The 17,186-nt window shown below is 48.6% G+C and overlaps 1 protein-coding gene and 1 non-coding gene across 2 annotated transcripts; one reads left to right on the top strand and one right to left on the bottom strand.

Moving 5' to 3' along the window:
- The first annotated feature begins 21 nt into the window (after positions 1-21).
- LOC119514708 (collagen alpha-1(I) chain-like) lies at positions 22-13,504 on the top strand. Its single transcript, XM_037810481.1, has 5 exons — positions 22-63; positions 1,733-1,785; positions 7,445-7,560; positions 7,666-8,537; positions 13,387-13,504. Exons 1-5 carry the CDS (start codon positions 22-24, stop codon positions 13,426-13,428), a joined length of 1,125 nt encoding a protein of 374 aa, XP_037666409.1. The 3' UTR covers positions 13,429-13,504.
- TRNAT-CGU lies at positions 7,760-7,831 on the bottom strand. Its single transcript has one exon. It is a non-coding gene; the product is annotated as a tRNA-Thr (tRNA).
- Positions 13,505-17,186: the final 3,682 nt, after the last annotated feature.

Here is a 17,186-nt window from a genome sequence, read left to right as displayed (position 1 = left end):
TGCTCCTGGGAGACAGCAGCTATGGGGAGGCCCAGGCACCTGCAGAGGCATCCGGTGTTCGGGGTAGGGCAGCCACTAGCCCCAGGCCTCTGTAATCCTTGTGTTGTGAGAGCCCAGGATTAGACGGGAAGAAAGAGGAAGATGCCCTGACACTGCTGGTGATGCTGCGGGTGCTGGGGGTGGGATCTGGAGTTTGTGCTCTGCTATTTCTTCCCCTTTTATTGCTTGCTCCGAATCTGACAAACCCTTAGGATCCCTGAGACTGGAGGAGCCTGGCGGAGCTAGTGTCCTGGGGTGATGAAAGGGCTGGGATGTAATGGGTTTACCCAGATCTGATTCTAGAGAAGCCCCACAGAAGATTAAGATTTGCTCCCTGAGCCTGAAATCTCCCTGCTACCCCCTAACCACATCAAAGGACATGGCCGTGGGGGGCTGCCTAATCCCATCAATGGAATCAAAGCTCAACAAGAAAGGAAAGTCTGCAAACTTGAGGCAGCAGCAGGACAATGCAGCTCACAGGGGAAAAAGAGATTACTTGGGGCCCTGGTCTCCTCCACTGGCAGTTACATCCCAAGAAAGCTCTGGAGCCAGTCCACCAGTGGGCACGCCTGTCCTTTGCTTCTTGAGATGGCCACTGGGGGGAAGGTCGCAGGAAGCTAGGGCAGTGGAACTAGGTCTGCCACTAGAAACAGAAAGGGACCAGAGAGGGGATGGGACTCATTCGACACCAAACAGCTCTGCCGGCTCCCAGCTTTAGTTTGGGAAAGAGCTCTCACAACTCCGCTCCTTACCACGAGCATTTCCCAAAGTGCGGTGCTGGAATGTGAGATGGCTTTAGGTGGGAAACGAAATTCCTTTAAAAATTCAATATATATTTTTATAAAGTATAAATTTAATGAATACTGTTGTTTATGATGAGGCTAAAACGATTAAAGTGAGCCAACCCAAAGACAAATACTTAATAAATAATAGTAATTAGTATTTTGATATGCCAAAAATTGTGACAGTGGAGAAAAACACTCCTGACAACCACCTTTACAGAAACCCTGTCTTAGAACTGTGGCTTTCAAACTCTTTCATGCCCCATGGTAGGAAATAGAGTTTATACTGACACACCTGCACATACACACATACACTGACACACACATATTTGTAATATATGTGTGTATGTATGTTTATGTGTATATGTATATATACATATATAACAAATGTTTTATGAAACCATTTATATGCACTTAGAGATATTCTATGTCATCCTATTCTGTTCTTTTAAAAAAATGCTGCTTGCAACCTGTTAAGGTTGATTTCATGATCCATTCAAGGGTTACCTTCTGCAGTTTGAAAAATACTGCCCTGGAGAACATGGCATGTTAATGATGGTATCAGTAGCTCTCAGATGGTAAGAAATTTCTTGGTGCCAGGACCTTATGCTAAGAGCTGCTTCTTACACTCTCACAATGACCCTAAGAGGTAGGTGTTATTGTTATCCACATTTCACAGATAAAATTACTTGCCCAGGGCCCCTCGGCCAGTAAGTGTGGACCTAAGACCAGCCCCGTCTCTGCCCAACTCCTCCCTGGTCTAGGGCTCTTTTCCCCCACCCTGATCCTCTGCTTTCAGCCAGTATCTCAGAAATGCCAGTCTCCAGAGCACCCATGCCACTTTTGCCCTTCCTAAAATATGTTCTGCCTTTCCAGGTCTGTTCTGTGGCTTCTGCCATTCTTTCCCCCAGAAACGATCCCCAGGAATTGGGCTCCTTGGCAAGCCATCCCCAGAGCCCGAGAGGTAAGGGGTGGTATGGTGGGGCGTGGGGAATCTAATGTCCCTGCCACCTTGCCAGACTGGTGCACACACCTCTCTCCGTGGCTGAAATAGATGAACAATCTTGGGGACTAAACCCCCGAGTCCATGGGGCAGGCCTTCCGCCCAGGGAGAGCTGGAAGCACCAACCTTGTTCCCCGCCTCCCCTCACTTGAGGGTCTTCCCTAGGCCTTAACTGGCCACTTTATTTTAAAACACAGCCCCCTGCCCCATCACCGCTTATCACCCATGCCAGTCTTTTTTTTTTTCCTTCCATAGCCCTTGACATCTCTAATGTGCCATCATATTTTACTCATGTATCTTGAGTAATCTGTCTTCCTACTGGCCATCTCTAACCCCAAACCCCATATGTAAGCTCCAAGAGAGGAGGCACTTTTGTCTCTTTTATACATGCTGCATTCCAGGGCTTGGCACGTCATACAATCTCTATTTGGTGAATGCATTTCTGTCCTGCATACACTGCCCCGAGAACCCAGCTCTGCCAGTGAATGGGCTCGGCTGCTCCAAGCCTTCCCCAGAGGCCAGGCTGGGGCTGAGCCAGGTAGACAGAGGCCATCACCCCTTTGACACGTGTTGATTTCACCAGTTTCTTCTCAGAGGGCAACCATGTCCCCTCAAGGGCAGGAGAACAGACCACCGTGGCCTCCAATGCCCAAACCCACGCAAGCTATTTAATATCAACACCATGTTACAATATATTGATTTTCTGCTACCGATGAACAGCTAACTTCTCTTTAGCAGTGCATGATGTGCTGAGGCCTGTCGGACAGGGACAAGAGTCTTTATTTTACAGATGGGGAGATTGGGCATGGGGAGATGAAATGATTGACCCAAGGTCACTCTGTACAGAGCTCTTTCCATTCAACGTCCTCTTCTGGACTGTCCAGCCCATCAGGTTCCACATCTACGGTCACGATCACGCTGGGTTCTTGTTACTTTCTGCCGCCAGTCGGAAGACATGAGGAGGATCCTGGTGACTGGAGGGAGGAAAAAGGCTGCAAATAATCTGAAGTATTTTGCATGTGACTATGGAATTCATGGGTCTTATTTTCTCAGCATATTTTGCTCAGATGGTAATTTACATGGATTTTGTTTCTCTGAGCCCATATGGTTTGGGCAGAGGGAGAGGCCCAGGGCTCAGGGGGGAAAGATGGGCTGGGATTGAAAAAGCCACCCAAGGGATAACAAGGCCTGATACAGCCCCTCACCTCCTGTGCAACCCTCGATCAATTACTCCCTGCCTCTGGGCCTCAGTGTCCTCACGGCAAAATTAGGAGATGATTCTCTCAGTGACTTCTCCCAGCTTGATTATTCTATAATTGTGGGAACAGAAGGTGCTGATATTTTTATTTCCTTCATTTGTTCAGCCAGTATTTAAAGAGCCTCTTTATCTACTAGGTGCCTTGAGAGGAAAAGGCACAACCCCTGCCCCACAAAGGAGTCAGTTCTCTCCAGGTGTAGTAACATCTCAGCAATGCCAAGGCTATGCTTCCAGCTGGATCCAGGTTTCCTGGACCATGGCAGGTGGGGAGGAGGCAGGTGGTCTGCTCGGGCTGTCCTTGAACATGGCCTTAGGAGTAAGGCTGAGGGTGGCAGGCAGCAAATGGGAATTGAGGTCACACAGTGACCCGTACTGGCCCAGGGTTCCAGCCGTCTCCCTCATCCCCCTGCGCTGGATTCCCTGAGAGAACTTCAGTGGTACCCCAGAGGGCAGGACAAGTGTCTGGAAAACATTTCAGCCCTCCATCCAGGGGTTAAGCCTTTGGCTGCAGCCATCTGAGCCTTCTCTTGACCTTCGCCTTCTGTAACCAAATTAATTCCTGTCATTAAGTTCCGTGTGTGTGTGTGTGTGTGTGTGTGTGTGTGTGTGTGTGTGTGTGTGTGTGTATGTGTGTGTGTGTGGCAGTCACTGTAACATGTGACTCCTTCAAGGACACACTTGTCACCTGGTGCCGGGACCACCTTCTGCTCTCAGTCCCTCAGGGATTGCTGCAGTGGGCACTTAGCCCAAGGTCAGGCCCCTTCCTGGGCAGCCCACATCCAATGACTAGAGGGGCCAGGGGGACTCTCCTTCTGCTCACTCCTGCTTCCCACCCTTCCACGGGTGGAATAAACATCCTGCATGCTACCCTCTGCCTAGGAGTCTGCCTCCTGGGGACTCCAGCCTGTGACCATGTGTGTCTGTTTCCCTCCACGTCCCCAAAGCCTGAATAGTGTGGTCAAGGCCAGTGATTTTGGTCACTATTTCCTTTTCCTAATGGCCAGGGTGACTATTAGACAGGTGACATGCCCACTTGGCCCTAAGATAGCAAAGTGCATGCCAAGGTCATACTGTAGACGTCTTTTCCAAACAGGTTTGTGCTCATCCTGTGAAAGAGTTTAATCTGTACAGTAAAGGCAGAGCTTTCAGGGTGATCTTGAGCAAATCAGTTTTCTTCTCTTTGCTTGGTTCTGTGTCTGTAAAATGAGAGGGTTGGATGGTTGCCTTTGTTCCTATCATTCCGTGATTTCAAATTAGTAGCTTTTGTCCCCAAGGATGGGGTTGCACCTTTAGGGTTTGCTAATAAAACCATCTAAAGAGAAAGAGTATTTGTTTCTTAATTCAAAATCCCACTTTACCTGTAGGTCAGAGGGGCCACAGGGGAAAGAAAAGCAGCCCTGCCTACTTAGCTGCAACCCAGGTCATGACCTTTTGGGTGTCAGGGATGATTGAATCAGGGTACAAATACCCAAGATCTTGGGCCCTGTTGAATTCCTATTCATCCTCCAGAATGAAGTGCAAACTGGTGAGGGCTGCAGTCATTGCAACTCTAGCCCTGCCCATTAGGGAGGACTGATTAGAACTCTGTAGATGCAGAAGCCAGGGTCATATAGATCCCACAACAAGGTCGCAATGACCAGGCCTGGCTATGAACAGGGCCACTATGATTCACCATCTTGGAAGCCATGAGGGAAATGGGTGGGGTGGCTTGAGGTCCCCTTGCCAGCCAAGAGGTCACCTCCTCAGGGAAGACTTCCCTGGTCCTCCCAGAAGGAACTTATCTTGCTCCAGGGTTCTGTACTGGGTGCTGGGAACACAGATATGAATGAGACACTATCCCAGCCCTAAGGGGCTTCCCAGCTGTGGTGAGAGACAGAGGAGGCCCAGATGAAACTGGGTGACTGGTTTCATGAGAGAATCAGAGAAGGCTTCTCAGAGGAGGTGATATCTGGGTCTTGCCAAAGGCATTGAACCTGACTCTGATCCAGTCTCTGGATATACCTGCTAATTTGAAGGAAATACTGAAGACAGAGGAACTTGTTGAATTGCACCAAGAGTTTGCAGTCAGCAAAACCTAGACAGGTCAAACAGCCCAGGTTCCTCGATGTGTAACCAAGCAAGGAAATGGAAGGGAAGGAAGAGAATCCAATTGATTGAAAAAAAAGACAACAATTTTAGAAAATGAGCCAAACTTAACTATCAGGTATAAAGGTGCACAATTACATAATAAATAAAAATGAAAGGGAGTAATTAATTACCATAAAAGTCAGGGGTACGCTTACTTTTGGCAGGAAGGAGGGGTTTGTGGTTGGGAGGGGCACATGGAAGGGGCTTCTGGGGTATCTGGAAAAGTTCTCTAATCTGGGTGGTGCTCCCCTTATAATTCAGTAAGCCATTCATTTGATTTGTGTGGTTTTTGAACCCCTGTTTTATTTTACAATGAAAGAGTAAAAAATACCTATTTCCAGGCTGGAATATTGACAGCATGAGGCATAGGATATATACTTGCCAAATTCTGCTTTTAAGTTAAATAGTATTCACTCACTGAAAGGAAGAGGACTGACTTAAAGTAGTTTATATTTTTAAAAACATCCTGGAAGTTTTAGCTGCCCACAAATGACTGTGTCTGCCTTTGTGGCTCCCAAACAGCCAGACGCCCTGTGTTATGTTCTAGACCCTGGGAGGAGCAAAGGGGAAGAGGTCTGGGTGAGTGCAAACTGGTGACGGCTGCGGCCATTGCAACTCCAGCCCTACCCATCAGGGAGGAGTGACTACAACTCTCCGGATGCGGAAGCCAGGGTCATATAGATCCCATCATGAAGTCACAATGACCGAGCCTGGCTATGAACAGGGACACTATGATTCACCATCTTAGAAGCCATGAGGGAAATGGGTGGGGTGGCTTGAGGTCCCCTTGTTTCTTCCCTGGTCCAGGTTCCAAGGTATAAACTTAGAATTTCAGGCCACAGTGTATTTAGGAAACATCTCTTTCAACTTTCGAATTTTGCAACTAAGGCAGTTGAAGTCCAGGGAATATAAGCAAATTAGTGGAAGTCATGCAACAAACTCCACGTAGATGTCCAGACCAGATGCCCCTCCTGCCTCTGCCACTTTACTTCCGTGCTCACCCTTTACGTCCGTGATCTACCTCCAGCCCCATGGGAGTCAGTGTAGATACCCAGTGGCCTTCAAGCAACTGCACAAGCTCTCTGCTCCCAGGCTCACCCTGGAGCTTTCGTGTCTGACCTGCCTTCACTTCCATCTCCTCTCCCTAACCTTGAACTAGTTTCCATACTTGACCCTTGCCTCTCTCTGGCCCTTCACCTTTGGGGGCCCATGTTTCCCCAACATCTGTATGCTGACCTCTTCTGTACCTTGACCCTCTTTTATTGACTTTATCTTGGCTCCCTGGCTACTCTCCACTCAAGTGGAATTCTCTGCTCTAGTTGCTCCAGGAAACTCAACATCCAGCCTCTGAGCTCTTTCTCATCAGGAATTCACATTAAGGGATGGGAGTCAAGGCAACATCCAGTCGTCCAGGACCTTCCCCCTTCTATCTCTGACAATTTAGAATCTGTCTTGGCTAAGGCACTTGTCAGAAAAGGGCCTTGATTGCTTTTCAGTAACAAATTCATGAATACTGACACCTCAGCTCAGCATTTCCTTCAGAGGCCAAGAAGCATCTCTTTCATTTATTGGGATCTTAGGGACAAGGTCAATATTTCCCTGCTCCGTGAGCTCCACATCCTGTCTTCTGACAACCCCACTGACATTCAATCCCCCACTGACAGTCAACGGTGCAATGACCTCGGGAAAGAGAATGTGACTTTTGGCTGCATTAACAGAAGTATGGGATGTAGACTAAGGGACCTGAAGTTCCAACTTACGATATCTGGAGCAGAATGTTCAGTGCTGAGTGTCACAATTTAAGAGGGGGACAGAACAGACTGGAGTGTATCAAAAGAGGATCCAGGGATGGGAGGCACTCAACATCATGTTATATTAAATTGGGCTGTTTATCCTCGAGAGGACGTGAACACAGTCATAACTGCTGAAAAGGCCAGTGGGTTTTACAAGCAGGGGCCAGACTGAAAGGGTCAGTTCACCAGGGATGGGAAAGGAATTAAGCACCTACCAGCTGAACGCATGATGCAGTTGGCTTTGTAGACAAGAAAACAGGTGGACAGCATAGCCTGGATAACTCACTTCCTCCAAATCGAACAAGGAACAAACAGAAACCATCGTTCCAGAAACTCAAGCGCCCTCTCTGGAAGGTTCCGCAACACTCGCAAAACGAAAGGAAAACGAGTGCTCGCTGGCGACATCACTGCCTAAGTCCAGGCCCTTCTCCTTGGACTGCAGTGTCCACTTGGATAACACCGGGAAGTCGACCTCTGCCTGGAGCAAAGAGGCTGGGGGAGGGAGGCTGCGGGGACTGCAGAGGCGGGGCCAGGCGCGAGTGGTCGCGCGGCTCGCCAGTAAGGGGGCCCCGGACGACTCCTGGGCACTGGCCGTGGGGAGGGCGCCTGGAGGAGGAGAGAGGAGGAAGGCAAGGATTGCGGGGTGTCCGTCTTCCTGAGCAGAATCCGAAAAGCAAAAATCGCCATTGGGAGGAGAGAAGGAACAGCACACGTGGGGGATCACGGCCACGCGACCGGAACCCCAACCTCCAGCCTCAGGCACGGACGGGGTTCGAACCCGCGATCTTCGGTTTACGAGACCGACGCCTTACCACTTGGCCACCGCGCCTGACAGCCGAGCGAGTGGTAGAAGCTCTCAGTGGAGGGGAGGTGGCCGTTGGCGCGTGGAGGGGGCGACGCCCCGCCCCCGGCCCCGCGCGTCTCCCCAGAGCCCCGCCGGGACCCCGAGTTCTGAGGACTGGTCCCACCCAGCTCAGGATCGAAACATCGCGCCCGCCCCGGGCCTACGGCGAGACCCGAAACAGCGGCCGCGCAAGCTCCGGGTCCCGCGCGCTCCCGCCTCAAGCGCCCCCCAGGGGCCCGGCGGCCGCGCAGCCACCAGGGCCGGGCGTCCGGGGAGGCGGGGGATTCGAAAGGCGCGGCGACAAGATCCGAGTTTGCTGCGGCGGAGGAGCCGAGAGCCTGAAGATGGAGAAAGGGCACTGCCAGCGCCTCTGAGGACGCAAGTGGAAGCAGAGACCGCGGCCGCCGAGGGAGCCGGGGCCGGGCGTCGGGGGCCGGCGCCTAGCGGGTCTCTGCGCGCGGGCCGTGCAACCTTGGCAGGGCCACTTCGGTCCGAGCCGGCGGGACACACGGGTAGCGCCGGGAGCCCGGGCCGAGTCGATGGGGCCCCAGGGGACAAGAGGAAGGCGATGCAGGGATGGACGGGGCTGGCGCTCGGAGAAGGATTCCGGGAGAAGAGAGGGATGGGGCTCGGGTACCGGGGCAAGAGAAGTGACCTCCTCTCACTGATCCCTTACGGAGCGGCCAGCTGTGTAAGTAAAATCTTCTCCAGTTTCCTCCTCCTCGCCTCTCCAGCTCCTGACTCTGGGCGGAGTAGACTCTGAGTCCACTTTTAGACAAGATGACCTCGCCCCGGGGAACCAATGTGGGTGCATAAGGCGATAACCCCGGAATGTTCGTGGCCACAGTGCTAGTGCGAGAGAGCAATTGGAGGCAAACTCAAAGCACATCGAAGAGCAATGGATAAATCTGACTGTCTACACCATGAAACAATAGGTCGCTATTAAAGGGAATGATCCAGGCTCAGAAGGAATGGTTAGCAACATGGATAGAGAGCATGAGCACGTGATTTTTTAAAAAATCAAGAGGTGGGGCAATAATACCAATTATTAAAGCAAAGAGAAAGACACACAGCATGTCAAAGTGGAAACATTTATTGGAAAAACAAAGGAGAGGGAGATGGGGGACAAAGGAGACTTTACATTTATTGGGAATGTTTTTTTCTAGTCTCTAAAAGAGGCAAAGCTGAGGGGGTGGTGACATGAGTGCTTGTTATGTTACCTCATTCTTTTTTTGTAGATCTTATATTTTCTCAAAATTAAAATTAAAAAAAAAAAAAAAGGAAAGGAGCTCCCTTTGTCCTTGTTTGATCTGTGGCCACAGCCTCTGTTCCAGAAGAGACAGAGTGGGGATGGGTGGTAGAGGAGGGGCTCTCTCAGGGCAGGGCTCTAACCCCACTGGGGACAGGCGCGGGGATGACCACCTGCAGCCTCTCGTGTGCCCTGTCCTCCAGTGCACAGCGACCCCAGGAGGCAGCGCGAAGAACTGCATTTATGCTATTCTACCACTGCCAGATTCATCCTTACCTATTTGTCAAACTTTTAAAAAAGTATACATTGTGGAGATTTTGGAGAAACCAGGATAGGTTTTTTTTTTTACATTTTTTATTGTGAAATATAACATATATACAGAACAGTAATAACTTTCATAGCATGATTTAACAAGTACTTAGCAAATTTCAAAGAATGTTATGGTTTACAGTTCCACAATTTCAGTTATTTCCTCATTGTGAAATATAACATATATACAGAGAGGTGATAACTTTCAACATACAATTTAACGAGTAGCTATAGAGCAAATTTCAAAGAATGTTATGGGTTACTGTTCCACTATTTCCATTTTTTTTTTAGCTATTCTAATACCCTAACATCTTAAAATATACATATTTATATAAAGATTCAGTATCCATAATCCTTTGTTAAATCCTGTCTTGTCTGTTGCTACCCTTTCCTCTCGTTTAATCACTTTCCAGATCTTCAGGGATGTCTAAGCAGTGACCACCCTAACTTACTCATATTGAAAAGGGGTGTCAACATTATGGGAAAGGGGGCTGTATCTGGTTGATGTTCTTGAAGAGGCTGTTGCTTCTGGGTTTGGAGACTTATCTGGCATAGGAACACTTTGGAGGATTTAAGTTTCTGAAAAAATAAACCTAATGAGTGAAACTTTAATAGAGTCAGATAGGGACCTACGTATTTTGGGACTACTGTTGGTTAGGGCGTGGCATTCTGTGGCCATTTGGGATATCTAGCTGGAGTGTGCATAAGAGTAACCTCCAGGATAGCCTCTCAACTCTATGTGAAACCTCTTAGCCACCATAACCCTATTTTGTTACCTTTCTTTTCCCCCATTTTGGTCAGAAAGGCATTTTCAATCCCTCACTGCCAGGACCAGGTTCATTCCTGGGAGCTGTGTCCCATGTCACCAGGGAGATTCACTCCTCTGGAAATTGTGTCCCATGAAGGCGGGGAGGTTAATGAATTTATTTACAGAGTTGGGCTTAGAGATAGAAAAGCCACATCTGAGCAACAAAAGAGGTTCTCTGGAGGTGCTTCTTAGGCATAATTACAAGTAGGCTCAGCCTCCCTTTTACAGCCATAAGTTTCACAAGTGTAAGCCTCAGGATCAAGGGCCTAACTTATTAACTAGGGGGTTCCTAATTTCACATAGCATATATTCTGTCCAAGATAAACAATGAGTGTCTCACATTATCTTCACTTAGTTGGGCAATCATCATCACTCTCCAATTTTAAAAAATTATCATAACACAAAACACCCCAAAGCTCTTGTCAGCCCCTAATTATCCATCCCTAGTATTAGTGTAGTACTGGTAAGGTATTCCTATTAAATATAGTCTATAATGTGCAATGGGTAGTTTTCCCCCATATACCACTCTGTTATTAACGCTTTGTATCAGTGTCATAACTTAGAGGTATATAATGCAAATACTTATATATATTTGTAGTGCTAGTCTACGGGATACATACCTTTAAACAACAATTTTCAATCATGTTTGCCTTCAATGCGGCACTGATACTTATAATCCCATTAATGAAGTGTCATCACCCCTGAGCATCCCTGTTCCTTTAAGTTCACTCTCATTAACATGTCTGTACATATTAGGTAATCATTCCCCCTTCTCTAGCTTCTGACTATCTCTAGGTCCCCTAAATTCTATATTGTACAACATTGATTTTACATTGTACAGGAAGTTCATAGAAGTGGTAACATACAATATCTCCTTTTGTGTCTGACTTATTTCACTCAGCATTATGTCTTCAAGGTTCATCCATGTTGTCCTATGTTTCACAACCTCGTTCCTTCTTACTGCCATGTAGTATTCCATCGTGTGTATATTCCACATTTTGTTTATTCACTCATCTGTTGAAGTATTGTTTCCATCTCTTGGCAATTGTGAACAGTGCCACTATGAATATCGTTATGAAAATGTCTGTTCATGTCACTGCTTTCAGATCTTCTGGGTATATATTAAGAAGTAAAATTGCCAGATCGTAGATAACTTGATATTGAGTTTTCCAAGGAACCACCAAACTATCTTCCTCTGCGGCCGTACCGTTATATGTTTCCACAAGCAATGAATAAGAGTTACCAGGATAGTTTTTTTCAAATGCATCTTTTTATTGTGAACTTTAATATATATACATAACAGTGATAGCCTTCAAAGTATGATTTAACGAGTAGTTAGCTAATTTCAAAGACTGTCATGGGTCACAACTTCAGCTATTTCCATTATTGTAAAATATAACATATATACAGAAAAGTGTTAACTTTCGACATACAGCTCAACAAGCAGTTATACAGGTAATTTCAAAAATTGTTATGGCTTACAGTTCCACAGTTTCAGTTCTTTCCTCATTATGAAATGTGTTATACACAGAAAAGTGAAGACTTTCAAAGCACAATTCAATGAGTACTATAGAGCAAATTACAGAGAATGTTATAGGCTACAGTTCCACCATGTCATTTACCTCCTTCCAGCCCTTCCAACACCCCACCATCCAAATATATATATATATATATATGTATATATGTATATATTTAAATATTTATATAAAGTTCCACTATTCATAGAGCTTTGTTAAATCTTATCTTGTTTGTTGCTACCCCTTCCTCTCACTTAAATCTCTGTCTCCATTTTCAGGGGTGTCTAGGCGGTGACCACTCTAACTTGTTCATACTGATTGGGGGTATCGACAGTATGGGGAAGGAGGCTGCATCTAATTGTTGTTCTTAAAGAGGCTGTTGCTTCTAGATTTTAGGACTTGTCTAGCATAGGATCACTCTGGTGGATTTAAGTTTCTGAGAGATAAAACTTAGTGAGTGAGGTAGGGACCTAGGTATTTGGGAACTACTTTTTGTAAGGGCATGTCATACTGTGGCCATTTGGAATATCTGCTTGGAGCTTGCATAAGAGAAACCTCCAGAATAGCCTCTCAACTCTATTTGGAATCTCTCAGCCGTTGTAACCTCAGTTTGTTACCTTTTTCCCACCTTTTGGTCAAGTAGGCATTTTCAACAGGATAGTTTTTAAAGGCATTAGAAGAATTCAGAAGACTTGCAGTCTTGCCACCAGAGAGAAGCACAGTGTGTGTTGTGTGTGTGTGTGTGTGTGTGTTTGTGTGTGTATAAAACATGCTGTGATCCATTTATTCTGAGATGCATGTTTTTTACACATTTTAACAAATTAGAAATCAGGATGGCAACTGATGATAATTGATGGAGTCTTAAAATTAATTGGCAATGTTTTTGTTTCTTTCTTCAGAAACAAAATAATAGTATTTTATTCATTAGATAAAATGGAGCTAGGAGAATGGGGAGAATACAGTTTGGAGAATCAGGCTCATATTTGCACACGGGGACATCTTATGGTGTGCTCATCTTTCTCCCCATTGTAGGATGAGTATTTCCCAGGTCCTTAAAAGTGGATTTTTCTTGAACCCTCTCCTCTTTCCCCCCTCCTGTGAGTCACCATCAATTCTGGGCCACAGTGGGGGTGTTCTGTAGTTGGATCACCATGGGCCCGTCCGGGTCTACTTCTCAGCTGGGCAGGCCCAGGATTTTGTCCTTTGGGAGTGAGCAGCCTTACGTAGTGGTCTAACTTCTGTTTTCTAAACTTAACATTTACTGTTTTTAACATAGAGCTTTTGCACTAGCAAAGAAGCTCTGAAACTTGATCAAAAGGTACCAGCTGCTTCTGGAACACAAAGCTCCTGGACAGCAAGGGTCAGCCATACTCACCTCCATGTGCGGTAGTGGTTAGAGCACCCAGTCATTCATTCCTTCAACCAATCCTCGCTGACACTATTCTATGATGCTGGGGCCATGGCAGGGAACTGAACAGCATAGAGCCCTGCCCTCAGGGAGCTTCCTTTCTTAAATAAATCAATAGAAGATAGACGATAAGTACTGAGGCGAAAAATAAAGCAGGGAAGAAGGATGGGGAGTTCTGAGTGTGGGGAGGGAGGGTTGCCATTTTAAATAAAGTGTTATAGAGTAAGCACAACCACGAATTCTTTGCAGCTTTCCCCACCCAGAGATGGAGTCTGCGGACTGGCCATATGACTCACTTTGACCAGTAGGATGTGGTAGCAGACGGGATGCTGAGGAAGTGCTAAAGCTTAGACCCAAGAGTCTCACTGCCCTGAGACCATCGTGCAAGGAAGACAGACTGGCTACTGAAGCATGAGAGGCCATGGTGAGGAAAACTGAGTTATTCCAGCCAACAGCCAGCACCGCCTGCCAGACATGCCAGGGCAGCCATCTTGGACCTTCCAGCCCAGCCGACCCTGCAGCTGAATGCGGCCGCATGAATGTACCCAGGCAAAGGCAGCGGACGAACTGCTCAGCCTAGCCACAGCACAGTGACAATAATACAGCGTTTGTGTTGTACTCCCCCACATTTGATGGTGCTTTTCGACACAGTAATAACAGTTCATTGAAACAGGAGGTCACACATGGCTCATACACCTTTGGGTTCTAGGTTTGTGGGCTGGTGGTTATTTGCATAGAGTAGTTAAAACGCATGTGATGCTGGGTGAATGGGGCAGGGACTGGGCCCCGTCTTCCCTCAGCTGCCATTTAGTCTCAGTTGCCTCATCTACAAAATGGGAGAGTTAGCTGTTAGCCACAGTCTTGGCATTTGTTAAAAAGCGGGCCAGCGTCTTCATTACTCACTGCTAAAGTTAACCTGCCTCCTTTCCCTTTGGTGCAGTACAACCTGACACTTTTCCCTTCTGTCAAGTTTCGTGGTGTCCTTCGCAGTGTGAAAGCTCTAAATTAAGGCTGCTGTTAGTAGGGGGAGAAAGCCAGGGCAACCTGAATCCTTTTGGAGGGGGTGTGGCCACAGTGGTAGAATTTAGGGTAGCTTGCTTTTCATACTTAGGGTCGGTGCAGTTTATTTTTTCTCTCTTCTCTTTCTAAGTATTTAGACCAGTGGCTTTTTTTCTCATTCTTACACTTGTCAGTAGAGTATTTACTCATAACAAAATGCCTAAGTGTTGCTGTGTCACTTGGGACAGGGTGAGCTCATAGGTGCATCACAGGATAAAAAAATCAGGCCTCAGAAGCCCCAGAATAAGGCAGGAGCCTTGGGGAGCATTACTCCCATGCAGCCGCAACCCCTGGGATCTGTCTTTCTCAGAACATGATCCTGCTGTGTAGACAGTCAGGATTTTTCCATGTGGCCCAGGGCAGTGAGAGACCCACTTGGTTGAGGTCAGGGGCCTGAAGGACTGAGCCAGTCCCCAGGATCAGGCCTGCCTGTGGGTTCCTTTTGCAAAAGGTTGTTCTTCTGTGAGGAGGCCTGGTAGAGAGGAAACCACAGAAGACCTCTTTCAAGTATCTATTGCTGTGGAACCAACTCCCCAAAACCTAGTGGCTTAAATCAACAACTTTTTATTTCTCCTGGTTCTGTAGGTTGAGCTGGCAGTTCTTCTACACCCAGTGTTGGCTGGGGTGCTGGGATGGACAGAGGCCAAAGTGGCCTGGCTCACACGGCTGGCACTGGCTGGGGGCCTCTGGTCACCTCCCTGGCTTGCCTGGGCTCCCGCACAGCATGGCATTTGGCATCCAAGCTGGTGCATTACAAGAGGAAGGAGACAGCAGCCACTAGGCCTCTGAAGGCCACAGCTGAGATGTTGCTTCTGCCACATCAATTGGTCAAAGCAGTCATGAAGCCAGCCCAGATTTAGGGCTGGTGGAAGGAATAAACTCTACCTCTCTTGGGGTGTGGCCTCTGTATACAGGGAGGAATAAATTAATGGTGGCTGTCTTTGGGGATTCTCCACTTGTCATTCTCTAACTTTTTGACTTTGGACAAGTCACTGTCTGTCCTTGAGTACAGACACAGGCTGGTAAGCTTGACTGGTACTCAGCCCTGGGCTGGGTCCTACAAAGGATGAGAAGAGATATGAGCTGGGTCTCCTTTGTTTCCACTCCCGTCTCAAAAGAACAGACTCCTTTGAGGGCATCTCTTGTGGACAGGTTGGACCAGACACCCCCTAGGCTCCTTCCAGCCCTGACAGCCTCTGGAGTCCATATTCATAGCACCCCCCACTGCAGGCCGGAGGATGGAGGGCCTGGCCCAGGTGTAGCCAGCCCCTGGTAGAGTCCAGCCGTTGGTCCAATGGTGGCCTGCTGAGCTGTTTAAGCTGGGAAAGCCAGCCCTGAAATCACGGCAAATTGGATCTGAGCCTGAGAAGTTTTGTTCTCCCCAGAGGAACAGAGGAAGTCAGCTGGGCTAGAAAGCAAGGGAACAGGGTGCCAAGGGCTCCCTGGGGCTTGGTGCCATCAAATAGGCTAGAGGAAGTGGGCCCGGACCTCAGCATCTTTACCTTCTTGGTTTGAAGCTTTCAGGAGCGGTAGCACTTTTTTCTTTTTGAACCCAGAAGCCATGCCAATGTCATGGAATCCACGTCAGAGCCTGACCTCCAAGTCAGAACTGGGAGCTTGGGGCCTGGACTGAGAGCTGGGGCGAAGCCAGGCAGGAGAGTGAGGGGAACTTCCTGCAGCCCCATCCCCAGCTGCCTCATGAGTTCCACTAAGGACTGGCTTGGAAGCTGGTTCCCGAGTTCTGGCCCAGAGATCCTCGCCTCGCCCCAGCCCACCTTGAGGCACAGCCCCGAAAACCAGGCCTGCCCCACAGTGGGGGTCACCCTGGGCCTCTCCTCCGCTCCTTCGGGCGTGAATGGAGTCAGGGTGGGGGCCACTTTTGCAAGTTCCCCACCTACTTGCTCCCACTGTGCCCCTCACCCACCCCCAACCCCTCTGCTCCTGGAGACCTGACCCAGGCCCCAGGGCTCGCTGCCTGCCCTACCTCCTCCCCGGAGCCACCCCAGCCTGCAGTGCCCCCTCCCCACCCTGAGCAGCCCACTCCTTGGGCAAGTCAACTGAGTCTTGCTCTGAGCAGACTCTTCTCCTTACAGCTGTGCCTTTGACGTGTGGCCACTTAAGTCCCCTGTGGCTCAGTTTCCTCATCTGTAAAATGGAGGATAATAACACCACTCACCACATAGGTGTCGTGAAGATTAAATGACCCAATGCATGCAAAGCATTTACAACCCTGCCTGGCACACAGTGTGCCCCAAATCAAGGTTAGCACCTGCCAGCTGCCTCGTTAGTGCCTCCTGCTGGCCAACCACTGCGTTAGGCACAGGGTCAGGGGTAGGGGGGACAGGTAGGTGGGAGAACAATGCCAAATCCCACTTCTCCAGGTCCCGGAAGGCAGAGGGTAGACAGCCAGATGGACTGACCACAAGGGAACCTGCCGTATCCCTCCAGGACACCCCAGCTGCTGACCATAGCCGAGCTTGGGCCTAGGGTTGGTGGCACTGCCACCTGCTTATCCTGAGGGCCCTGGCCCGGAGCCTTGTTTTGATAGTGGTGGCTGCAGAGATGGCTTTTTCCACCCTTGGGCATAGTTCCGTCATTTTCTGGAGAGATAGGTTGCCAGGGTTGAGGCTTCCCACAAGGCTGTGGAAGCATGTCCCTTACTTGGCTGCCCTGCCCAAGTGATCTCCAAAGCCTGGCGAGTGGAACTTCTCATTCGCATTCAGCTCCAGCCACGTCCTGTCCAAGCCCAGGCTGCCTTTGCCTCGCACTGCACCTCAGCAACAGCTCCCTGCCTGGTCTCACTGTCCCCTGCTAACATGCAGATCTGAGGAGGCCACTCCCTGACTTTAAATCCTGGCTTAAAGTCAGTGGTCCGTGGCCCTGAGCTCTGCCATTCTGGCTGCCTTTCCATCCCTTCCCACCTCAGGGCCTTTGCACCCGCCGTGCTGCTCTTTCCCCTCCCTTGACCCCTGAAACAATTTCAGTTTCCC

This window comes from Choloepus didactylus, chromosome 18, assembly GCF_015220235.1.
Source record: "Choloepus didactylus isolate mChoDid1 chromosome 18, mChoDid1.pri, whole genome shotgun sequence".
Lineage (NCBI taxonomy): Eukaryota > Metazoa > Chordata > Mammalia > Pilosa > Megalonychidae > Choloepus > Choloepus didactylus.
The sequence above is the reverse complement of the archived record's forward strand: the minus strand, read 5'-3'. Positions and strand labels throughout refer to the sequence as shown.

What these genes read in the sequence shown, in the direction of transcription:
- LOC119514708 (XM_037810481.1), top strand. Translation starts at nt 22, where the DNA reads ATGGGGAGGCCCAGGCACCTGCAGAGGCATCCGGTGTTCGGG. An exon ending in AGAGGCATCCGGTGTTCGGG is followed by an intron (nt 64 to 1,732) that starts GTAGGGCAGCCA and finishes TCTTTCCCCCAG; the next exon opens with AAACGATCCCCAGGAATTGG. An exon ending in CTTACGGAGCGGCCAGCTGT is followed by an intron (nt 8,538 to 13,386) that starts GTAAGTAAAATC and finishes AATTCTTTGCAG; the next exon opens with CTTTCCCCACCCAGAGATGG.